General features: G+C 48.4%; 1 protein-coding gene across 3 annotated transcripts in view; it reads left to right on the forward strand.

The window, feature by feature from the left end:
• Positions 1-25,626, forward strand: part of arvcfb (ARVCF delta catenin family member b) — a 116,641-nt gene that overhangs the window by 35,083 nt on the left and 55,932 nt on the right. For 2 of the 3 annotated variants that reach the window (XM_061260932.1, XM_061260930.1), the window contains exons 2-5: positions 4,474-4,632; positions 8,758-8,868; positions 14,522-15,168; positions 23,557-24,065. In XM_061260932.1, the coding sequence (XP_061116916.1) occupies positions 4,474-4,632; positions 8,758-8,868; positions 14,522-15,168; positions 23,557-24,065 (1,426 nt within the window). The remainder of the gene's footprint in view (positions 1-4,473; positions 4,633-8,757; positions 8,869-14,521; positions 15,169-23,556; positions 24,066-25,626) is intronic. The other variant, XM_061260931.1, reaches the window with a different exon arrangement.

Genomic DNA, 25,626 nt, shown 5'->3' on the forward strand with positions numbered 1-25,626 from the left:
TGTGCGTGAGTGTGTTTGTTTGTTTGTGTGTGTGTGTGTGTGTGTGTGTGTGCGCAGATGCCTGTGTGTGCGTGTGTTTGTTTGTGCGTGAGTGTAACTGTGTTTGTGTGTGCGTGTGTGAGTGCATGTTTGTGCGTGAGTGTGTGTGTGTGTGTGTGTGTATGTGCGTGAGTGTGTTTGTGTGTGCATGTGTGTGTATGTGTGCGTATATGTTTGTGTGTGAGTGCGAGTGTGAGTGTATATGTGTGCGTGTGTGTGTGCGTACTGTCACTTCCTGATCTCGGTGCCTGTTTAGCTTCTGATCCTAAGATGGAGACTCCATCCCACTCTTCTGATCTGTGTGAAGTAGGGGTGGACGATATGCCATATATTTATCCTCATGGAGATATAAACATGCAAGATAAACACATCACAAAAGACTGCTTGGGCTGCAATGAATAGTACTTATTAAAATTGATGTTCTGTTAAATGAATTGGCTGTTCATGTGCAATTTGTTCAGTAAAAGCATGAAATAATATTCAGTGGCAATTGGCTGTTCATTGTCTGGGGTCTATGTCAGCAGAGTACCTGAAGCAGAAATACATTAGAACTGTGCACACTTCAATATTTGTTTATTTATCGCAAATCGGCGGCCTGTAGCGTAGTGGTTAAGGTAAAGGACTGGGACACGCAGGGTTGGTGGTTCTAATCCTGGTGTAGCCACAATAAGATCTGCACAGCCGTTGGGCCCTTGAGCAAGGCCCTTAACCCTGCATTGCTCCAGGGGAGGATTGTCTCCTGCTTTGTCTAATCAACTGTATGTCGCTCTGGATAAGAGCGTCTGCCAAATGCCAATAATGTAATGTAATGTAAATCATATCGTCATCACAATATTCAACGAGGTTATCGCATATCACGCGTTTTCCTCGTATGGCGCCGCCCTGGTGGGAGGAATACAGTGGGTGTCATGCTGAGCAGCCACCGCCCCGCGCTGTATTGAACCACGTTCAGGAGCTTTTTGTTTTGTTTGTTTTTTATCAGTCCACAGTCTGCCTGAAGGCCCAAATCCCAGAAAAAGAATGTCTGTCTCGATATCGCTTGCTTGCCAAGGATTTAGTGCTGCGCAAGTTTTCAAAGACAACACTTCTTTGGTTCTGACAAACAGACCGTGTGTCAAAGGTTGCTGACCCCAACGGTGGTCGAAAGTTTGTGCCGAGTTTGAAACTATTTCATGCTTTTTTCTGTTTTTTGAAAGAGCTGGTGTCAGGTTTTTGTTTTGCAAGGCAGACTACACCAGAGTGAAGTGGTAGTGTTTATTCTGTGTTTTTCTTTTTTTTCTTTTCCCTGTCTGACCTCCTGACTTCCTGATGGAGTCTGCTGCTTATGTCACTTCTTTCCACCCTTGTCAAATGCCAGCAGCTGACAATTAAATTAATGGCACTGTGGAAAGATGTGTGTGTGTGTGTGTGTGAGTGTGTGTTTGTATGCATTTGAACCGGTGTGTGTGTGTGTGTCAGTACTTTACAGTACTGTGCAAAAGTCTTAGGCATCTGTATAACATTCTGTACAGATAAGATTCTTTCAAAAATAATTAAATGAAAGGTCCTACATAAATCTACTAAACATTTGACATTACATTTTAGTAATTTGGCAGAATAGTTAAAAACTGAATCAAATCAATATTTTTTGTGACCACCATTCGGCAAAACTGCATCACTTCTCTGAGATAGCTAACGCTGTCCTGCAGTTCTATAAGACAATCAGCAGGGAGGTTGTTCCAAGCATGTTGGAGAACTTGCCGCAGTTCTTCTGCAGACTTTGGTTGGCTCCTTGCTTCTGGTCTCAGACAGCCTTCATCAAGTTTTTATGTAAAAAGTAGTCGATTGCTTACAGTAATATGTCACTTTTTAAAATAAAATACAAAAATGTCTCTGGAAAAAAGACATATTTTGGAAAATGAATATTTGGAAATCTGTAATGTGTTCTTTTATACGAACACACACACAAAAAAATAAACATATACATAATAAAGTGGCTAAGACTTCTGCACAGTACTGTATGTGTCTGTGTACTTGCATATGTGTGTGCATTTGTATGTGTGTGTGTGTGTCGGTATGTCTGTGTGTTTCTATGACTATAAATAATGAATGTTGGCAGCAGTTCTGCGCTTGTTGGCAGAGTTGTTGCTTTATTAGAGTTGCTGAAGGTCGCCCACCTCACAATTCCCTCAGTCTGGATTCACTGACTTCTGTGTCCCAGTGATGTCTGTCTGTAGAGTTCTCACTCACCCGATCCACTCTTCTCCCAGAATCCTCAGGGTATACACACACACACACCCACACTCTGCACCCCGGCCCAGAAACTTTCTGACATCAATTTAAGGTCCTGCACGTCCAATCCACCTCCCCTCGTGTGTTCAGCATTCTCACTCTCTCAGCGTGCGAGAGCGTGGCGATTTTCGCGAGGACCTGGAGTCTGTCAGCGGATGCCCCAGGGGGCCTGGCAGGCTCCGGCAGTGCAGGCCAATCCTAAAAACAGCCCGCTGAAATTCTGCTTCTGACGGTCACCTCTGGGGTCCTGTCAACTATCGGCTGAAACCCAGCCAGACTCCGGCACATTCTGGACAGGCACAGGGCTGGACGCCTTCCAAGGGGCGGAACTACGGGGCCTGGAAATTGAAACTGACAGCCGGCTGCCACAGCAGGGGAGAATAAAAATCACTGCGACTAGACGGAGACCTGTGATCGGTGCCACTCAAGCGTGAATACTGAACTGAGAGGTTGCAGGTTCGATTATCAGACGTGGCACTGCCAATTTGACCTTGAGCAAGCTGCTTAATCTGAATTACTCAAGTCAGCTCCTGTCTCTCTCAGTGAACTGTATTTAAAGAAAGCTGAAGGCGTGTACATTCCTATGGGTTCGAGCATCTGCGTAAATGCAAATGTAATCTATTCCTCCATTTTGTCAAACGGCAGCATGTTACCACTGAGTTAAGTAAAGATGATGCATTGCCACGTCAAGATACATTGAGAAAAATATCACAGTTGCTTCGTTTGTACTGACGCTTTGTTTGTTTGTTCTTTTTGGTGGAAATGCAATTGAACTTCATCTGTCGTATAATTAATAAACCTTAATTAGTTTGAAGAGCACTTTGCACCTTTCCAAGAACTAGTTTAAGGCATCAAACAGCATGCTTAAAAAGTCCTACAAAGAGCTTTCCAGATGAAATTAGCAATTAAAATGCAATTAAAACTAAAATGTAATTTGTTGCACAAGTATCGCAAACAGTATTTTATTACTGGCTTATCGCTTTAGTTTCAGTTCTCTTCTTGACGGTGAAGAGTAAACAGAGACCACTGAAGGCAGGGATGGTTTGGAAAGTAGACTTTCCTCTGAGGGTTTTCGCAAACGAGGGGCGAACATGAAAGCGAAAGAGTGGAACGGTCAGTGGAGACGGCGGCGGATCAATCGGGTCTCTCTCCCGCTCTGAAGGACCTCGCCGGGCGGGATCGATACGCTCCGGGCAGCGGACGGACAGAGAGACAGCGGAAGCCTCTCGGTTTTCTCCAGATTAGCGCCCGTTAGCCGCCGCCGGGCTAACCTCTCTGAGCTACTGCTCAGCATCGCGGGGCAAAAGGCCACAGTCCCTCAGCGTCTTCCTTTCCCAGATTCAGCTCTTTTTTTTGTGTGTTTTTATTTTTATTGACCGTTGCGTGTGGTTTCCTTCCTCTCTCTGATTGCATGGGCGCCGTGGACGGGAACGTCCTCGCCAAATCAGGGCCTGGTTTTGTTTTTCTGCCGATGTCCGCTCTGCCCCTCGGAGGGCGCGTCTGTCACGCACTCCGACTCGGGGCGGGGCCTCCCAGTAATCGCTGTTTCCACGCCACGCAATATAATCAGACACGCCACGCAAGAACCCCAATATGAACGGCCATTTTAGTTCTCTCAATTCAGAAAGTGGCTTGAAATTCAGTTCATTTGAGAAATGTCCACAATGCACTGTATCCAGTTCTGAATAGAATTTCAGCTGAGCAGAACTGACATGGGAGTCAGCACCACACCTCTGAAGCTGAATCTGCTAACTGAATCTATTGCTGTTTACTCACCCTACGCTGTTTTACTGAAGGAACCGGTTTTTTAATTTAATTGAGCGAATGCAATTTCAGTTCATTTCCCAGATTGACCAAATTGAAATAAAATAAACACCTTACTTTGTTGTTGTTGGTTCTGACTCTGTGGCATTGTGTGGTTGTTGGTTTGGACTGTGCAACTGTCTCTCTGTCATGGCATGGTCGTTGATTCTGGCACTGGCATCACATGGTTGTTGGTTCTGACTGTGACACCACATGGTCATTGGCTTTGACTCTCTTGCATTGTGTGGTGGTTGATTCTGACACTGGCATCACGTGGTCGTTGGCTCTCAATCTATGCCTTTGCGTGGCTGTTGGTTGAACGCCCTGACCGCCCCCCTCTCTCTCTCTGTGGCCCCCCAGGAGCAGAGTCCCAGTAACCAGACCTCCCTGGCCATGATGCAGGAGCCGCAGGAGGTGGTGGAGGAGACCGTCACCATCGAGGAGGACCCGGGCACGCCCACCTCCCACGTCTCCGTGGTAACCTCCGATGACGGAACCACGCGCCGCACAGAAACCAAGGTAACGGAAAGGGCGTCGACGACGCCTCTGTGACACATTCTGGTTTCTGTGTAAAAATTGTCCATGTTGGGGTTAACTGCATGTTGGTCCAGTTGGAAAATTGATTCAAATTCAATTCATTAGTTTAAAAAATGGCCGTAGAACATCCTGGGCATTTTACTGTTAAAAGTCATAAATTGAATTTCAGTTCATTTTCTCAACTGGTTGAACCCCATCCCCAATGTTAAATGTTACAAGTGTGTGCTAATATAAAAGGTCACATCACAGTTATGACTGGATATTACACATTTCATTATAGCTGGGTCTTCAAGCTCTCGACAGAGAAATGGAAAAATCAATGTTATCCACATGCATAAAATCCCACTTAATTAGAAATGACTGCTGTTAATCTTTTACAAAATTGGGGGGTATTGTGTGCTGTGGGAAATGCAAGGACGTTTCAAGTGGAGGGGAATTGGCCATAATTCACTTTTTGCATAGCAAAAAAGATTGCACACCTCGCAACAAGGAAACACCAGAAAGCACTGAGCAACGCAAACACTCGATGCTAGTGGTTGGTTCTCGGTTAAACCCGCCGATAGCTCGATACAGATAAGCCAGAGCGAGTGAGTACAGGAAAGGTGGGGGCTCTCGAGGGTAATGAAAACCTCAGAAGGTAATTATAAAGCTAAATTTTCATTTCACTTTTCAGTGTGTGATGCGCAGTTTGGCGAAAGCGTGGGCAGGTTCAGGCACAGGTCCGTGGGATTTTAATTGGGTTCATCAGCACTCCCCCGTTCCAGGCTGGGCTGGCGTGGGGGGCTGTAATTGGGCCGGCCAGCCGGGTGGTTTCTGAGGGGAGACCGCACTGCTGTACAATGAACTCAGCGTGAGCGCCCCAGACTACTTCAGCACATATCCCATTCTATCAGTGAATAATGCGTACGCCCTCTGTCTAAGTCACGCTGGAGAAAGGGCTTATCTGAGAATAACTGGAGAAATGGGATAAACCTGAAATTGGGAGGGCCAGTTATTTTTTCCTTTCAGTTGCGGTATTTTAGTGTTTGCACACTTTAAAGATAAGGCACGTGAGCATCCTGCATGTCTCTTACTGTTGTGATAAAGACCCAATTTTATCAGACGTGAACAAAAGCGAGCTGAAAATGGGTTGTGTCACAAACTACTACAATTACATTTCTGCACCTCTCTCTTCTAGAATGTGCCCTTTCTCCTCATTCTGTTTAACCCAGTGGTGCTCACTCCTGGTTCTGGAGAGCCACAGGGTGTGCTGGCTTTCATTGTTACTCAGCACTTAATTGACCAATGAAAACAGTTGACTACACAGTTAACTATCCTCACCAGATGTACATTAAAGACAGCAAACGTTCAAGGCCAACTATGTTTGCAGCAGACAGTTACAGTTGAACGATTTTTTCCATTTAGTTCACCATCAACGCCTTCTTAATACAAATGGATGCGACTTAGGTCTAACAATGCCAGCTAGCTCATTTGTTGCTTTTCCAGTGAATTGTTCTTAAAGGTAAGAACAAATATTACAGTGATTAAAGTGTCTTATAACTGTGTTTTCTCTCTTTTGTTCACCGTGCACTACCGTTTCAAACTGTCGGAAAAAAGTTAGAATTTGTTGCCAAACGTTAGCTATCCTTACCTAAAGTTTGTCATCTTGAACACACGTCTGGTTTTTGAGTCTCAATACGTTGCTGTTATTAAGGCAAAAAGAAGCAACCTGAGCTAGGCCTCCTGGACTAGGAAAGCAGATCACTGGTTTAGGCAAAAGGGTCCTGGTTTATAGTTATGAGAGTTATGAAAGTTGAATGACACCTTGTTCTTCTCTGCTTGTTGATTTAATATTTAAATAGTGCTCTATGGCCCGTTCTCCTCTTGGCTGTGGGTCTGTATGCATTTGTGTTTGTTTATTCATTCATTTAAGTGAATTCTTTGTTTTACTTTGCTCTGCTTTGTTTATCGTCTCTTGAAAAGGATGTGTCGGCTAACGTGAAGGTGAGTGGACGTCTCTCTCGCTGACTCACCTCGCCATCGTTCTCCGTGTCTCCATTCCACCGCGAATGCGCCCCCGCTCCGCGCCGCTCCCCTCTCCGTGCCGAAACGGCCGGCGACGTTTCGGAATGCTGCCTGAAATCCTCATTTCAAAACATGCCGTCCTGCGTTGCTCCGAGAACCCTCGCGTTGCGTTTAGTGGAGCTAGCTGAGCTATTGTTTGATGCATTAATACGGTGAAACAAGCCGTAGTTGTGAATATGAGACGGAAACTTGTGTTACTGACGCTTTCAAACTTTGGCCTTTTCAGATTTGTAACCTTTTCAGACACAAATGGTAAAAAAAGGAGCGTTTGCCTTTTCAACAAAAAACATGGAGTGTATTAGCAAATTTTGATCATGATAATTCTTTCAAGATGCATTGGGAAGGAGATACACATTCACTAAACCGACTGGACAAAAAACACAAGACGTGTTTTGTCTAGACTTTCCTGTACGGGCTGAGCGTGAGGTACCACGAACACGCAGGACTGCGTCTCAAACAGCCAGCTTCCCGCCGAGCGCACGGCGGCGATGTTCTGGCGGGATTGGCGGCAGACTCCGCCCCCAGACTCCTGCGGCTGGATGAAGCCGGCGCAGCGCTCAGCTCTGTGGCGGTAATGAAAGCGCACATTTAATCTCTCTGGCACAGACAGGGGCCACCCAGCCCAAAGAGCCCGTTTACAAGCAGCTTTTTAACCAGACGGGGACGGATACATAACCGCGGGTCGCGCTGAGGGCACGGGGCTTTTAGGGCAGTCTGGGATAACAGACATTTTAAAAAGCGGAGGATTAATTTCTGTCTGCGCTTGGGAACCGTTATGACGACCCTCTGGCCTGCTTGGTGGTGGACTCTTTGTGCCTCCTGTGATATGAGTGCGTTTTATTTTTTATTTCTTTTGAGGGGCGGTTTAATAATAATAATAATGTGTTATTTAGCCGACACTTTTATCCAAAGCCACCTACAGATGATTAGACTAAGCAGGGGACAATCCACCACTGGAGCAATGTGCGGTTAAGAGCCTTGCTCAAGGGCCCAACGGCTGTGCGGATCTTGTCATGGCTACACCGGGGCTTGAACCACAAACCTTCCCGATCCCAGTGATGTACCTTAGCCACAAGGCGACATGCTGCCCAAAAATAAAAATAATGAGCCCATTATGGGCTAAGGTGCCCTATAGAATACCCATAGAAAGGCTCAATCACAATGCATTTCAATGGTCGTGTGTCTTAAAAAACAGTCATATGATCAAATACAACACTGGCGTCACATCCGTCTGTTAAGGGAGATGTAATGCGCAGGTCACATCCGTCTGTTAAGGGAGATGTAACGCGCAGGTCACATCCATCTGTTAAGGGAGATGTAACGCACAGGTCTCAACCGCCCATACGGGGTTAAAGATAATAGAATTTTGCTGTCCTGTGATTCCATGTATCTTTTTTTTGTGAAGACTAACTATTAACTGGTCATTCATTTTCTACAAAACACGCTTAATGCAACTTCTAAAGGAGGGTGGACAGACGGACTGTGTTTTTCCCTTTTTCCCTGTCCTCCTGCTTTTTGGAGAACATGACACAGGGCCCGGGTCATTTCCTGTTGCCGCTACCGTCGGGAAACAACACAGTAATGGCCCCCGGATTATTGGGAGTGGGCTTCCTACTTTGGCTGTCTTCCAGTTCCGCTTCGGTGCTCTTCCAAAGGAACATTCAGAGTGCACATAAATGCGGAACATTCTAGCAATTGGCAGAGTTATTGATGTGATTGCCTTTCTCCCTGTATCCAGAATGTAAATGATTGAGGTTGAATGGGAATATGAATTGAGGTTGAATTGAGGCTTTAATAAGTGTGGGGGCTGGCCTGATTGCCTACTGAGGGCTGAAGAACAGGAAGAACACTGGACGCCCTATTATTGTAGCCGTGGAAACCAGCGTAACTAGAGGACGGAGCTTGAGAAGACGCGATAGGCTGTTCTCCGTGCCGCAGGACCATGAACTTTGATATGATCGGACAGGCTCCCATTTTTTCTTTTTTTTCTTTGTCCTCCATCCATTAACCCGCCCCCGCCCCCCCCCCCCCCCCCCCCCATAGGTAATCAAGGTGATCAAAACCATCACCCGCCGTACCTATCTCCCGGCAACTGTTCCCGAGAAGGCGTCAGAGTCATCGTCCTCCACGCCCACCTCGTCGGAGATAGACCCCGTAAATCCACTTTCCCGCCCCCCCCCCTCGCTCCCTGGTTGTGTCTGGGTGGGATGCCAGAGATTTCAGGAAGTGGTGTGCTGACCGATAGGAGAATTAAATCCTGCCCTGTTCCTCCTTCCAACAGTAAACTTTGACCTAATTTGATCGCCAAACAAAGGATAAATAATTTGAGTGTCCGTTGTACAGTGCTACGTAGGTAGCTACCTGCAGTACTTAGCATTACTGGCATCTGCTAAATAACTTTACTTGGTCCAGGAAATAGCATTACGCAGCAGTGTTTATCCTTAGTTTGGCTAACAAATGATCAGAATTGGACAGCGCTTCCTGAAATTTCTGGTGTCTCATCTCGACATGAGCCCCCCCCCCCCCCCCGGCCTGAGCCTCACTAACGCACAGCTGGCTCCCCCCATAACACCCAGCGTGCCGCAGAGATGGTGAAACTCTGGCAGGGCCGTAAAGCCTGGGGTTTGCCTGCTCCCACTCCCCGTTAACAGCCTAACAGACGCTGGGTATGGTCTGTGCTTACCTCCCCTCCACAGGCTTCTCTCATTATATCTGCTCTGGATGTCTGGTTTCTGATAAACAGAACCGCTGATGGATAGTCTGTCTGTTTTGCGCTGTGTTCTGTACACTGGGTTGGATAAAACCTGCAGTTTTCTGCTGTTTAAGGGCTGACTTCTGAAGCATTTCTGTTATTGGGTTTGTCCCGACTAAGATCAAAACGTGTTTGAAACCATTTTTTATGGTTCTACACACACACACTCACACACACGCACACACACACATGCACACACACTCGCACTTACACGCACACACACACACACGCACACACACACACAAACGGGGAGAAGGAATCCTGATGCAGAGATGTAGGCAGGTTGCATGAGAGAGGGACGCATACCAGAGAAGTCTGTGTTGCATTACCGCAGTTAAACAGAATAAAAATCAAATCTGGTAATCAGGACAGCTTGATACCCAGCTTGTTTGGCTAAACCTCCTTCATTAAGGTGAAATCAAACCAAGGGCTTTCTGCTTTGACACAGAAGGAAACAGCCATTTGCAGGCTCCATGCCAAGAGAGGAGAAAGAGAGGAGAGAGAGAGAGAGGAGACTGATTCTGTCTGTCTTTAGTCCTCATTAGTTACAGCACACCAGTCATGGGGAAGGCTGACAGAAATGAAAAGCCTTCTTCAGACTTGTCGAGTTTTTGAAGGAAAAGACGGAGCAAATTGACCTTTTACATAGTTGGAATGAGCAGCTTTTACATCCTGGGAGAACCAGACAAAGCCCAAACTGAAAACTAACATCTGTGAAAACATTTCCAGACAGGTTCTGTGATCGTCACTTAACGTCTTCAACTACCTGGCTAGCTCTTCTGTACCATGTGTGATTGCTAATTAATTAAACTAAACCCTGTCTATTAACTCAACTCAAGAGTTGAACTTTCTCGTACCCCTGACTGGATTGTGTGAGTTTGAATAAGGTTTCTAATTCATTAATACTCTGTTAATCTCATTACTTTTTTTCTTGTAAGGAAAAATATGTTCATCCCAAGAGACATTCGCTGTCTCTGGCAGTGCTTCCATCTTACGAGGACTGACACCATTTTCTGCTTCATTAACATCTTGTGACCATAGAATTTTTATCCTGGCTGGGACCACGGTCTGTATCATAGAAACCACCTCACTTTTACGCGTTGTCGTCAAGGGGTAGAACAGGTCGTTAAAGCTACCACCTGCCCCTGCGGGAACGAAGACGGCGGGGTATTACTGCCGTCTCATCAAAGAGGATTTCCTCAGGGTGGAGTGTGTTTAATACAGCGCAGTGCGCTTTCTCACTGCGGTTACGGCACAGGAAATTCAGAACCAGAATCAACTTTATACTCACAGCACGAGTACTAGGACAACCAAATGGGAGCCGCATCTGACCCGGTAGTGCCAATAGTAGTTAAAGTGCAGTAATAACAGTGCAATATCATTGTATTGTATTATGACAGTAATATTATTATGATAGTGATAATAAGTAGTAGCAGTGCAATACATTGCATAAATTGTATGCATTTCTGCTTACAGACAGAAACGCTGGTAACAGCTGTTACAATACACACCTCATACACAGCTAGAGATCTCACCAAGCTGCTAATTAGCTGAATCAGGTTTGCCAAATGAGGGTTGGAGTGGAAAGGTACAGGATGGTAGATCTCCAGGAGCAGGGTTGGGCAGCCGTGATCTAAATTATTTGGGAAACTTATGTCGTTTTCCTGAGGACTGCAGTGGAGAATTTTGTCTTCCGGTAACTGTTTTATTATGCGAATATTGCAAGCCCATTTCGCTGGCAGCCTCTGCATCATATTTAATCTTCCGCTCAAAAATGCCTTTGGCAGAGGGGTCCCCACTCTTCTGTAATGCAATTATCCAGTTTACACACACGGCTTCTTCAAATGTGGTTACCTGCTCGTTAATGTACTGTGAGGAGTGAGCCAGTACATCTGGAGCTGACACCGGTGCAGTAATCATGCAGACACAACTTTAATGAAACTTCTGTAGCATGACAAGTCGCAAGAGATGCTACTGGCAAATTTCATGAATCACCCACATTGTTTTTTTTTTGTTTTTTTTGTGTTGCTTTTTTTTTTTTTTGGTTACTTCATTAAAATCTAATTCGGTGAGATATGTTCTTCACTTGCTCTCACCAGAGAAGGAAGACCTCATTAAAATGAAAAGACAGTAATGCAAACGAGACCTGAGCAGACACCATTATTGACTGAGGCTGCCTGGCCGGCCTTGTTTTCTCTGTAGCCCCTAGTGGCAGCTTGTCGTTACTGCGGGAACGGTGCGTTGATTAGCCAGTGAGGGTCGCAACTGTTCTGTCTTTTGCCGCCCTTGGGTTTAGCGTGTAGAAATGGAATTTGGGGAAAATTAGACCGCTCTTAAAGGTACAATAGGTGAGATCTTTGTGTTAAAACATTGTTACAAGACCATTGTAAATCTCTTCCTATCATTGAAAACGGCTCACTCCCATGTTGACTCACCCTCTGCCTGTGTTTATAGTCCTTAAATTCAGGTGTCAAAATATACAGTTGACGGGCCGACACTCTGTACCAAAACAATGCATAACTGTACGATACTTCAAGCTCATTGGTTGAAAATTGGTTCTAATTGCCGCAGCCAATGGTGTTTCAATGTCAGCGTGTTTACAGAGAAAGGGGAGGGATAAACAGTGTTGTGGTTTGAAGGTGTGTGTTGCTGCTATTCCTCTCTTGACCGTTAGAAACCTGAAATCACCTACTGTACCTTTAAACCAGGGGTCTCAAACTCGTGCATGCAGGTTTTCATTCCAATCGAGCTACGCCGCCTTAATTGATTCCAATTATTCATTCAGCCATTTGTATTTAACTGAATTAAAGCACAGAATGTAAGCAACAGTTATTTAGACAACACAAATCACGCGTGATATACATTTCACTTTATATACATTGTGCAATCCTTCAGCCCTAATTCAGAAAGTAATTTAACTAATTATATAATCAATATCTGAGGCATACACATGGTCCTTCATGGCACTGAGTTTGAGACCACGCTCTTAAACATTTCCCTTTTTTCAATAAGACCTTACGGTGCTTATTTATTATTTATCACGTCGTTGCAGCTCAAACGGACACTGGGCCACTGAAGGCTGAAACAATGAAACAAGGCCCACAGCAGCCTGAAAACTGGAGTCTCTCTCCAACCATGATTAACGTTCATAAACCTCATTAATTTCTGAAGAGGGGTTTCTAGATGCTGACAAAATAGCCAATTACCGTCGAGGACAATTCACTGGCCAGCAAATTGGTTTGTGTGCGGAGCGTCGGGCCCAGGAAGTGAGACACCGCAGCCAGTGACAGGCGGCCATTTTGCCCCTCCATCGTTCCAGCAGAGTGCCCTGATTTATTGAAGGCGGCGGGTTTGGGGAGGGTGTCCGGTGGCAGATATGGAGAGGGTGTGACAAATGCTGCCTCCCAGACTTAGTCCGCTCCCTCAGCTCGAATTTTAGGGCTAGGTTCAAGCGGGTGACAAATGACACTCACACACACACACACACACACACACTCACACAAACTCACACATGCACACTCACAAACACTCAAACATGCACACACACACACACACACACACACACACTCACACAAACTCACACATGCACACTCACAAACACTCAAACATGCACACACACACACACACACACACACCCATACTCGACACATACTCACACACACATACACATACACACACAAACACACACACACACTCTCACAAACACACACTCACCCTCACACTCACACACACCCATACTCGCACACTCAGAAACACGCACACATGCTCACAAACACGCACACGCCCACCCACACACACACATAAACACACACCATAGCCTTGCCCCTCCCCTCACGGTCGCCGTGGTAATGGCCCATTGGTCACTGTGAGAGCTGTGATTCGCTCCTAAGCGTAACCGCTGAATGGGGAGCAGTTGCCGTGGTAATGAGCTCAGGGGTGTGGCTTCATTAAGCAGACTGGCAGCTTCCTCCTGTCAGCTTTTAAACCGGGCAGGAAAAAGGCCAGGGGGCTCGTCCGGAATGAAAATCCAGCATTACCGCTAACAACGGCCGTGCTCTTAGGGACGGTTTTGCTGACACCAAGCAAACACTGCCTGGTCCTACACTAAATACAGCTTTGGAAGGAGAATCTTCATTTGAAATTGAACTCTCAGACTAGGTTTAATCTTTGTCTGTGAAACTACCCTGAATGTGTGTGTATAGCGCAAGACGCTAGGCTCGGTTCCTGTGTCATGGATCATGGCTGCACCACTCATGCATGACTCAACCTTCGTGTTTGTTGTCTAAGGCGTGTGAATGTACGGTGGAAAACAAGCAGTACAGAGACATGTTTTCCATGTCACCATCTCTCTGAAAATCCCACTTAGCCTGCCTGGTTGGGATTTGGTAGGGTTTTGGTTGTGTTTTGGTTCAGTTTTTGTTGGGTTTTGGTTATGTTTTGATTGGATTTTTGTTGGTTTTTGGCTGAGTCTGCTGCTTATTTTCAGACCTGGCTTCAAATAGTATTTGTTATTGATTAAAATATTGCATTTCCATACTGCAATTTCTGCATTTTACTGAGCTTGTCTGGTGTATTGGAACAAATGAAATCATTCCAAAAGTGTAAACCCCGTCCATCTGCTCCTTGCAGGTTCAAATGCCAGGCAAGATCAATAGAGCACAGAAAAGTATTTGAATCCAAAACGCATACTATTTGAACCCTGGTGTACTTGTGTTATGTCCTGGTTTGGCCTGGGTGGTGTATCACAAAGCACTTCTAAGTTCAGAGTAAAACCCGGAACATTTTCCAGTTTTGGAACACTTCTGGGTTTCACCCTGTGAACTTCTCCAGCTAATTCTCATCCTGCTTCATGGTGTTACCCCCCCTTGATCTGATCTGCAGCAGCTGCTTGCTCTTCGGTCTGTGTTGGTTGCGAGGGGGAAACGCGGGAACGGCGCGACTGAATGTTGCACGACCTCAGGAGGACGTTCGCACCGCCCCCCAAAAAAACCCCCAAAAAAACACCCGTTTGCCTTCCCCACACAGACACTCACCTCTGACCTCCCCCCCCCCCAGGTGACCAAGATGGTGAAGACGGTGACCACGCGGACGGTGCGGCAGGTCCCGCTGGGTCCCGACGGCCTGCCCCTGCCCGACGGCTCGTCCCCGATGGGCAGCTACACCGACTCCATCGACCGGCGCTACCTGAAGAACGGCGACCGCTACATCACGCCCCAGGCCACCTCCACGCTGGGCCGCACCTTCAACAACAACTCCTACGCCGGCGACTCGTACGCCGACACGCCCGAGGGCCAGTACCGCCACTACGGGGGGCTGCACGACGGCTACGGCGACATCGGCGACAACTACGGGAGCCTGTCCCGAGGCCTGGGCTACCGGCCCCGCTACCCCTACATGGCCGCCAACAGCTACCGGCCCGAGAACAGCTACACGCTGCCCGCCATCCGGAAGGACGACTACGGGCACGTGGCCCAGCCGCAGGTGGGCGTGGGGGTGGGCGGGGTGGACCTGAACCGCTCCCAGCCCGAGCGCTTCCAGCCCGAGCCCTACGGCCTGGAGGACGACCGCCGCAGCCTGGGGCCCGACGAGGAGGAGCCCTACGACCTGGAGCCCGACTACTCCACCGCCAACCGCCGGCTGCTGGCCGGGGCCGACCGGGGCAGGCCCCTGCGCGAGCCAATCAGAGACGTCCCCCGCGTCAGGTGAGCGGCACTTTCAGGTCACTCGCTTGCGGACTCTCGGGCTAACGCTTTGGCTAATTATCTGGCTAACTGTCTAGGTAACTCTCTGGGTAATTATCTCGGTAATTCTCATTAATTATCTGGCAAATTGGCAAATTTTCTCCAATATTTGGGTATTTATTGACTCAGTCCTTCAGTGGTTTGAACACACTGGGTCAGGGCTGGTTTTTAAGCTTTTCTCGTATTTGCCAAGTGAGGGGTTTTCAAGGGTTCTGATGCCCTCTGCCGAAGCGAGACACTTGTGTCATCTGTTCAGGAAGGACGGACAATGGATGCCGCATCATCCTCTGAGACGGTGTGTATTTATAGTGCACGTTGAGTGATAAAAGGCGCGGGGTGTTCTGCCAGTGAAGGGTAAACGGGGAGAGGTGCGTTGGAGCGCAGCGGGGCGCTTTAATTCGGGCGACATGCGAACATGTGTCGCTGTCAGGGGAAAAATAGCCCCGCTCCTGAGGTCCTTCCTCGCCAAGTTCTGTTGGCCGCCCCTCTGCGCGACCTTCACAAAGGGGAGGGTCCTCACCCCGCACGCGATCCGCCATCTGCCCGCCAACGGCACGCCAATACGCCCGGCAACGGCACGCGAAAAACGCCGCCCGGCGAAGGCGCGGGCGACGGGCAGCCAACCGCTCCCGAATCCTGGAACCCTTTCTTGTTCAGTTCCCTGTTTTGTGCCTCTTTGTTTTCTTTATATTCCTCTCCATGGCTGGAGTCCTGTTAACATTTGGCCCTGAATATGCAGCTCGGCGAATGAAAGGGAGAAGTGGTACAGGAGTGCGTAATTGAAGCAGACGCTTCTCTGTTCAAGCACAGCGTTCGCGCTCGTTAAAGGGCCTCTCATTCTGACCGCTGGGCTGTGGCAGACGGAGTTATTGAAGTTTTCTATGCTTATGAAGGGAGGGAGAGAGAGAGAGAGGGAGGGAGGGAGGGAGAGAGAGAGAGGGAGCGGGAGAGAGAGATGGGGAGAGAGGGAGAGGGAAAGGGAGAGGGGGAGGGAGGGACGTTTGTGTGGGGCCAGATGAGGGCTGTACCGCGAAGGTGACTTGGGTAGAATGTAGATCATGGTGGGGGGGGGGGGGGTGAGAAGTGGTGGCCATCTTTTCCCCTCCCCTCCCTCTCCCGTTCCTTTTCTAACAGGACTTGGGAGCTGTGTTAAAGCTTTAATTAATAGCTTACTGCTAACAGAACAGGGTTCAGAAACAGGCTCCCACACCTCACAAACACACACACACACGCGCACACACGCACGCACGCACACACACACACACACACACAAACGCACACACACACGCACGCACGCGCGCGGTGGCTGCCAGACCAGCGGTGGAAATAGCGCTGGCGAACTCGCGCAGTGTTAGCGGCACAGTCATTGTTTTCCAAAACATATTCTCGCACTTCTGTGTTGTCACCCCCGCCCACCGAGAGCCCCCCTCCATTTCACCACATTCAGACGCACGAGCGCTCCAGAGCCAGACGCCGGGACAAATCTCAGCAGCTGCAGATCACACTCGCCGTGAACTGACGATTTTCTCCTCTTTTTTTTTTTTTTCCACCGAACTCCCAAAACGCCCTCACGCAGTCATTAGCATTCCGTAATAACAGACGTTGACAAAAATCGCTATAATGAATGTGAGAATTAAAGCCTCTTAATTATAGCTTATCGTCTATAGTCAGTTAGAAACCTTCAATTATGCGAAAGGGAAATTAAGATGTTTGGCAGAAAATGATCCACCCCTACCCCCCCCCCCCCCAGAACACATCACACCCTACAGCATGCCTAATTTATAACAGACTAACGCAAGAGCACAATACCATGAGCCACCCTGCTCCTGTGTGTGTACGTGTGTGTACATGTGTGTGTGCCTGTGTGTGGGTGAGTGTGCGTGTGTACCAGTGTGTGTGTGTGTATGTGTGTGTATGTGCTTGCGTGTATGTGCGTGTGTGTGTGTGCGTGCGTGTATGTGTGTGTGGGTGAGTGTGTGTGCGTGTGTGTGTTTGTGCATGAACGTGTGCATGTCCGTGTATGCGAAAGAATGCGTGCTTGCGTGTTTTGTGTGTGTGTGTGTGTGTGTGTGTGTGTGTGCGTTTATGTGCATGTGTGTGTGTGTGTGTGTGTGTGTGCGTGTATATGCATGTGTGTGTGTGTGTGTGTGTGTGTGTGTGTGCGTGCGTGTATGTGCATGTGTGTGTGTGGGTTGCCAGGTTGATTAATCGGTGTTGTTGAACTTCCTGCCAGACAATGGCGGTATCTCCGTCCAGTCACTAATGGCGGGTCTCCCCCTGCGTGACCCCGGGCGCCTGTCTCTCTCCGGGGCAGGAGGGGTCGCCGTGGAGACGACCCCCGGGGGGAGGAGGGTACAGTTAGGCCACGCCTCCTCCATTAGTTCTCTCCTTTATGGTGGGGGGGGGGGGGTGCCCCGCCCGGCTGCCCTGTCTCCCGGCAGAGGAAGCCAACAGATGTACGGAGGCCGAGCAGTGCCTCTTGCCTCTGCCGGCAGACTATATTTCCTGTTTTATGGGGTGTATGAGCCCTCTTAAAGTGCAGCCATAGTGGCCTGGGTCATATTAGCTTTCCTGCACCTTAATTAAAGTACTGTACTACACAACGTGAGTTATGGTTGCTGCAAACAGCCTTTTCGGGAAAAAAAACAACAAAAAAACATGTCAGGCACTAATTTGACAGATAAATGACAGAATGTTGCAGTCACTTAGGCCCAGAGTAGCAGTTGAACGGGTGAAAGAGTTCTCACAGCGAGCACTTCTCGTCGCCGAAAACCGTGCGGTCTTCTTCAAACAGCCTCAAGTGAGATCAAGAGAGAGAAAGAGAGAGAAAATCACAAAGATCCTCAGTCCTGGGCTTTTATCCCCGTCCTAATGTGCGGCGTGGGTGCGTGGGTCCGTCAGCGCTGACTTTTGGATGCCCTTTTTAAAAAGAGTATTTTAAACACAGAGGACTAATCGTGACGGGCTCATTACAGGGTCTCTTTGTCGGGGACATTCAGGGCCAGCTGCTGTGAAACTCAAATCATCGTTTTTAATAGTGATGTTAAACACAAAGAACCAAAGTAAGCCGATGCTATGACACTAATACTGTTTTATTCAATAGAGATTCAAAAGTGGTATGATTTTTTTACCCTGAAAGAGTCATTTTACCACCAGTGTTGCTGTAAATGGGCACCTGTGTTCAGTCAACCTACCCTGTATGAATTAATATGACTAATATGAAAAATTAAAAAGGAGAAATTGGTATTACAGCATTTTAAACAATCAGAGATGAGTCTGCCTAGTGGGCCACCAATCAGAAGGAATATCCATGCACACACACTCACAGGCAAGTACACGCACGCCACACCCACACACATACTCTCTCACACACACATACACACACACACACACACACACACACTCTCTCTCACAAACACATAATCACACAGACACACACACATACACTCTCTCACTCACACACACACACACACACTCTCTCACAAACACATACTCTCACACACACAGACACACACACACTCTCTCACTCACACACATACACACACACACTCTCACAAACACACATACTCTCACAGACACACACACACACACTCTCACTCACACACATACACACACACACTCTCTCTCACAAACACACATACTCTCACAGACACACACACACACACACACACTCTCTCAATCACATACGCGCAGACACACACTCTCTCGCACGCACACACAATGGCACCAATTTAAATGCAAATCTTCTCACTCCCCTCCTGCTAACTGAAAAGGTTACCATGGCATCAGCTGTATCTTGAAGGATTTTATTTCACGATCTCCGTGCTGAATTATCCCGGGTTGTTGTTTTATCATTCCACTCGACAATCGCTCTAAAGGAAGTTATGCTAATAACCTCTTTTTCATTTCGATGATATTTTTTTTATCAGCGCTCTGGGTTGCCGTGACGCGACCCCCCGGTCGGCACGCCGGAGCGTCACGACCGTCCTCGCCGGCTGTTTACGCGCCTCTCTCCGCGGGACGTCTGCTCTGTTCCTGCCGTGGCGGGTTTCCTCCACCCCCGCGTCCCGCTGTTCTCGGCCGTTCCGACAGCAGTTGCGATCCCGAACACAGCGAGCGTTTCATCCATTGTGTGAATAAAACTACTGCTATAAAAACAAAACAAAAAAAGAAACGGTTTGTTGAAAAACATGAGAACATATTTTCCTGTGAATGAGAAGCGGTAGTTTTGGTTTGTGGCGTTGTGGCGCTTTTGGGAATGTTTGGTGGCCTGTTTTCTGGGCTGCTCTACTGGACACCCAATCCTGAGCATGTCTGCCCCCTTCCGATTGTTTGGTCTTGGCGCGGTACAGATTTGGATGAAAAGTGGCACTTTTGCGTAATTGGTGTTTGATTACATTACATTACGGTTTCTTTTATCCAAAAGCAACTTAAAGTTGATTAGACTAAGCAGGGGACAAATCCCCCCTGGAGCAATGTGGGGTTAAGGGCTTTACTCAAGGGCCCAACGGCTGTGCAGATCTTTTTGTGAATACACCAGGGCTTGAACCACCAACCTTCCAGGTCCCAGTCAGGCACTGTAGCTAATCACCAGGCTCCAGGCTGCCCCGTGCCTTCACATGGTCTAGCACTGTTGGGGAAGTGAAGTCGAAAGTGAAATATGGTTCATTTCCGATCCCAGCAGTTTCAACAAGTAACACCCTTGTTTAACGTCCGCTCACCGGTTGCCGATCGTTTTAATCCTGGTTCATTCGCAGATTTGCCACGGCCTGAGATCACCTTGTACAAAATGAACTCCGGCGTGTGTTTGGCGAGTGGTCAGGTTTGAGAACGCTCTCGCCATCCATCAAATGAATCCACTCTACTGGCCGTATATGCCAGCATTCAGGAGGAGAATGTCAGAGGAACCTTACTCCCACAGCACAGGGCTACAGGGGCTCTGAGCACGTTCGCGCAGTGGGGTCATATTATACTGTCGCACCTCCTTCCTGTGTTTAATAAATAATTTGTCAAACGTATGCCCCCTTACTTCTAAAACAATGTAGGAATAACGTGTATCGGATGTTATTAGATTAAAATATTTAAAAATGTGTGCAAATATTGCTGATTATTCCGTCTAGTGGGAGTTACGCTGACACTGTGAAGAAGTGGACTTGGACTTAGGCCTAGTCTCCATTTTTAACGCGTCTGAATTTATTTATTTGTTAATTTGTTTTTCTCAATAATCAAAGGGCCTTGGTTGTTATTTTAAAGCCCCCATATTGTGGAAAATGACATTTCCCTTGCTATGTGGATTATAAAGGTGTTGAAGGTGCCATGAAAACACTCTGAAAGTATGGAAACACACAGGCACAAAATGAATCCACACAATGCGTATGAAGAAAGTGAATTTAAACGGGCAGTTTGGAATTCCATGTTATGACATCATCAGGATCCGCGGGTTTGCTTCAGCGCAGCCCACCGTGTAGACCAAGCACTCGTCACAGACGGCGTTTGGTTCATTTAGCAGCCCTGGCTCACAGTCCCTTCCCCTCGACACTGTGGGGGCAGTTTGGCACGATGGCCGGGCCCAACGTGGAGGTTGCTGGTTTGATTCCCATGTGGAGCACAGCCCTGTATCCTTGAGCATGCGAACTGAACCTGAACAGCTGCAGACTAACTGGCTGTCTAAAGTGCACGCAAAGATCTTAATCTTTGTTAGTGCATGCGTGTATCTGTGTGTGTGTAAATGCGGGCATATAGGTATAACCTCCCTGAGGTTGCTAATATTGATAGAAACGCTGCTCCCTTATGTGACGGGATTACCGAGCAGGCTTTGGGGCTCGATGCCCAAACTTTCCCCGCTGCAGCGTGCTTTGCATGCGTGGGGCGTGCGTCTCCAGCACATCGTGCATTGATTCGATTCTGTCCCTGAGTGACACACGCCACCGCCAGACAGACGTGCCCCCCCCCCCCCCCCCCCCCTCCCCCGACACACTGCGATGTGGTACGAGTCTGGAGCGGACGCGCTAGCGCAGCGCCTAATTAATATAAAACGCTCATTTACATGAAGGCGCGTGGCTTGCAATCCCACCGGTGTTATATTCAGCTGCAACCCGTTTTTTTTTACCACAATATAATAATGCAGCAGTGCTTGTGAAAGTGGTTTTATGTAACGGCAATGTAAACGTGTGTGTATGTATCTGTGCGTGTCTGTTCTGAAGTGCCAGTTATTTCTTCAGTTCTTGAGGGAATTTTCCCTTACTGCTTGCGTCAATTTGTCTTTCCTGGAGGTTGTTTGTCTGTGGTTCTCTCTTGGTTGTGTGTCTGTGGTTGGCAGCGGTTGTGTGTCTGTGGTTGCCAGTGATTGTGTGTCTGTGGTTTTCAGTGGTTGTGTGTCTGTGGTTGTCAGTGGTTGTGTGTCTGTGGTTGTCAGTGATTGTGTGTCTGTGGTTCTCTTGTGGTTCTGTGTCTGTGGTTATCAGTGGTTGTGTGTCTCTGGTTGTCAGTGGTTGTGTGCCTGTGGTTTTCAGTGGTTGTGTGTCTGTGGCTGTCAGTGGTTGTGTGCCTGTGGTTGTCAGTGGTTGCGTGTCTGTGGTTCTCTTGCAGTTGTGTATCTGGGGTTGTCAGTGGTTGTGTGTCTGTGGTTTTCAGCGGTTGTGTGTCTGTGGTTGTCAGTGGTTGTGTGTCTGTGGTTGTCAGTGGTTGTGTGTCTGTGGTTGTCAGTGGTTGTGTGTATGTGGTTTTCAGTGGTTGTGTGTCTGTGTTTGTCAGTGGTTGGGTGTCTGTGGTTGTGTGTCTGTGGTTGTCGGTGGTTGTGTGTATGTGGTTTTCAGTGGTTGTGTGTCTGTGTTTGTCAGTGGTTGTGTGCCTGTGGTTGTCGGTGATTGTGTGCCTGTGGTTGTCGGTGATTGTGTGCCTGTGGTTGTCGGTGATTGTGTTCCTGTGGTTGTCGGTGATTGTATGCCTGTGGTTGTCGGTGATTGTGTTCCTGTGGTTGTCGGTGATTGTGTGCCTGTGGTTGTCGGTGGTTGTGTGCCTGTGGTTGTTGGTGATTGTGTGCCTGTGGTTCAGTGATTGTGTGTCTGTGGTTGTCCGTGGTTGTGTGCCTGTGGTTGTCAGTGGTTGTGTGCCTGTGGTTCAGTGATTGTGTGTCTGTGGTTGTCCGTGGTTGTGTGTCTGTGGTTCAGTGGTTGTGTGCCTGTGGTTGTCGGTGATTGTGTGTGAATCCCATCGTTTCAGCCGTTCGTGCCTTCTTGCAGCCCCTTTCCCTTCATTAATAAAAATGAAAGCGCAGAAGAGCACATCGCTCTGAGCTGACAATTAATAACAAAATGGCTCCTGGTCTCTTATCGATGGCAGACGTTTTTTTCCTTTTCTTTTGACAAGCTGGCAGGGCTTTTAATAATGGCACAGGCCTGAGATGTCTCTCTCTCCTTCTCTCTCTCCCTTTCTTTCTCTCTCCATCCTCTCGCCTCATCTCTCATCGCCTGTCTCTCCCCTCCTCCTTTTTTTTTCTCCTCTTTTTTCATTTGTCTCTCACCTGAATTCTCAACCTCTCCTCTTGCTTCCTGTGACTCTCACTCTCTATCACTCTCTCCCTCTATCACTCTCCCTCTTTATCACTCTATCCCTCTATCACTCTCTCTTTCTATCTCTCTCACCCTCTCCCCTGTTTGTTCTGTTTCTCTGTCCTCACTTTCTCTATCTCTGCTTATCTCTCTTTTTGCGATTGCAGTTACACTTAGGCCGTTTGGCAGGTTTTTCCCCAAAAGTGCATTGAGCGGTGAGGGTAAGAGATAAGTGGAGCTGCGCTGGGTTAAGTGGCTCCATGAAGGCGTGGGCCGCGGGGTCTGCCAAGGAAGGGAGAGGGTTACCTTTCGGTCGTCTCTTCTGCCCTCCCGTCACCCCACCACTTTTATCTTCTCTCCGTTTCCCGTTGCCACACTCCCTCCCTCCTCTCTTCCCTCCCTCTTTCTCTCTTTCTAACTTTCTTTCTCAATTCAGTTAAATTAGATCTGATTCAGGATGCTTGATTTGTGTGAAATACACATAGCTAGTAAAACATGAAATATAAAACATTTTTATGGAAAAAACTATTGAAGGAATTTAGTTGATCAGGCAACACTGCACCGTTTATCTATTATAAACATACTGGTTATACTGTACACTCTCACTCTCTCCCTCTGTTTCTCTCTCCCTTTCTCTGTCTGTCCCCCTCCCTCTGTTCTCTCTCACCCTCTTTCAATTAAAATTAAAAATTTGAATGAAATATAATTTTGTATTATTAAATGATAATTACATGTATTATAATTGTAATTATAACACGTATTTAATTGATATATCATATGTTCTCTCCCTCTCTCTCAGGGGCGGCTACGAGGACCCCATCGAGGCGGAGTTGATCGACGAGCGGCACCCCTACATCCACGGCATGTACCCGGCGCCCCTGGCCCAGCCGGAGAGGGGCAGCATGGCCAGCCTGGACCGCATGGGGGGCGGCCGCCGCTCCCCCTCCATCGACAGCATCCGCAAGGACCCGCGCTGGCGCGACCCGGACCTGCCCGAGGTCATCGCCATGCTGGGCCACCCCATCGACCCGGTCAAGTCCAACGCCGCCGCCTACCTGCAGCACCTGTGCTACGAGAACGACAAGATGAAGAAGGACGTGCGGCATCTGAAGGGCATCCCCGTGCTGGTGGGCCTGCTCGATCACCCCAAGGCCGAGGTGCACCGCAAGGCCTGCGGAGCCCTCCGGAACATCTCCTACGGCAAGGACCACGACAACAAGGTGGCCATCAAGAACTGCGACGGCATCCCCGCCCTCATCCGCCTCCTGAGGAAGACCAACGACATGGAGGTGCGGGAGCTCATCACAGGTAGGGTCACGACCTCCGACCTCTCACCCCAGACCCCTGACCCCAGAGCTGGGTCGAATACGGAATCGTTTTGTATTCAGATACATTTGTATGCAGCAGCCTACCTGCAGCACCTGTGCTACGAGAATGACGAGATTGACAAGGACTTGTCTTGGTCTGGTGTATTGGGATCTATTAAATGCTCTCAAAATGTGCAAACCTCCAAGCTGTATCTTGGTCGCCTTGGTCGCATCAGACCAGATCAATCAAGCACAGAAAAATTTCCATCCAAAACTATTCTTGTATTTCACCCAAAGTCTGCTCAGCGCCCAGTGTCGTTTATCGTTGTGTCCACTAGGGGCGCTTATGAGCACTTTGCGTAATTGCGGGATGTTTGGACGCGCCTGCCCGAGTCGTTTCTCAGTCTGGCCCCAGAGGGCTGCATGGTCTGCTGATCCTCCTCGTTAACTCAGAGCTTAATTACGCAATTAAAGCGGCTGATTGCGCAGGTAAATCACCTCGCCCGGTTCCCTGGGTCTAAACTGGTCGTTGTGTTTAATGTGAAAACGCCGCCGGCCCCTGCGGCTCCCCAGGACCCCCAGGACAGCGGGTACATCATTCCTGTTTCTTTTTCGTGATATTAATTTGGCACCCAACGTGGGGCTCGGTATTCTCAATTCCCACCCCAATTTGGTGTCCAATCGTCTGCAGCCACAGCCACGCTCCTGCTGCGAACCCCTCTGCCGATTCGGGAGGGTGTTGGACTTCCTGGAGAGCGCTTCTCCTCGCTTCTCCTCCAAGAAACGCGTGGTGTCGCCGGCTGCTTGTGTCACACCGCAGTCTGTAGCTAAGTTTGCAGAGAGCAAAGGACGATTCGAAGGACGACTCCATCTCCCGGGGTGCAGGAAGGTTCAGTCCGATAGCGCTCTCTAGCGACCCCCTGTGGATTACAGTAAAGCCTCATGTGAAAGGTCTTCCTCTGCCTCCACCCTGTGTGAGTTTAGCTGTAGGCTGGGGTGAGAAGAGAAGCAGCTGGCCCCACCACACGTATATGAGGAGAACTCTGGATGTCTACGCTCTCTCGAATTGATAGTTGGGTTCGCAGCCAGACAAATGACCGTTCCAAATCGGGGTGGATAATTGGATATACTCAGTCTCATGTTGGCTGTCAAATTTATCAAAGAAAAAAATTGGACTCCACCGTCAGCTCACGATGTTGGAGAATCTTCCTCTCAGAGCTGAGCTTTCCCGGTAGCTCGTCCCGACCGGAATGTCACCCCGGCAACGCGTTCCACCGCCCGCTTTCCCGTCCGCAGCTTGAAAGGACGTCGTCGAAAAATTGGCAATTACCTGACGCGCTTCAGCGCGGACCGTCAGGAAGGGGGCTTTTGGCTCCGGCTGCGTTCCGGCGTTCCGGCTCGCGCGTCCGTTCGGCGTTCCCTGCGTCTCGTTATCCGAGACGGCGCGGTGAGCGATGACTCCGCTCCCCCGGGAATGATTGCCTTTACGGCGCAACGTCGCTTTCCATCACGGCTAAAAATACCCTCCCCGCTGGAGCCCGGGAGCGAGCGCAGGGCTGGGC

Source organism: Conger conger, chromosome 11 (genome assembly GCF_963514075.1).
Source record: "Conger conger chromosome 11, fConCon1.1, whole genome shotgun sequence".
NCBI classification, from domain to species: domain Eukaryota; kingdom Metazoa; phylum Chordata; class Actinopteri; order Anguilliformes; family Congridae; genus Conger; species Conger conger.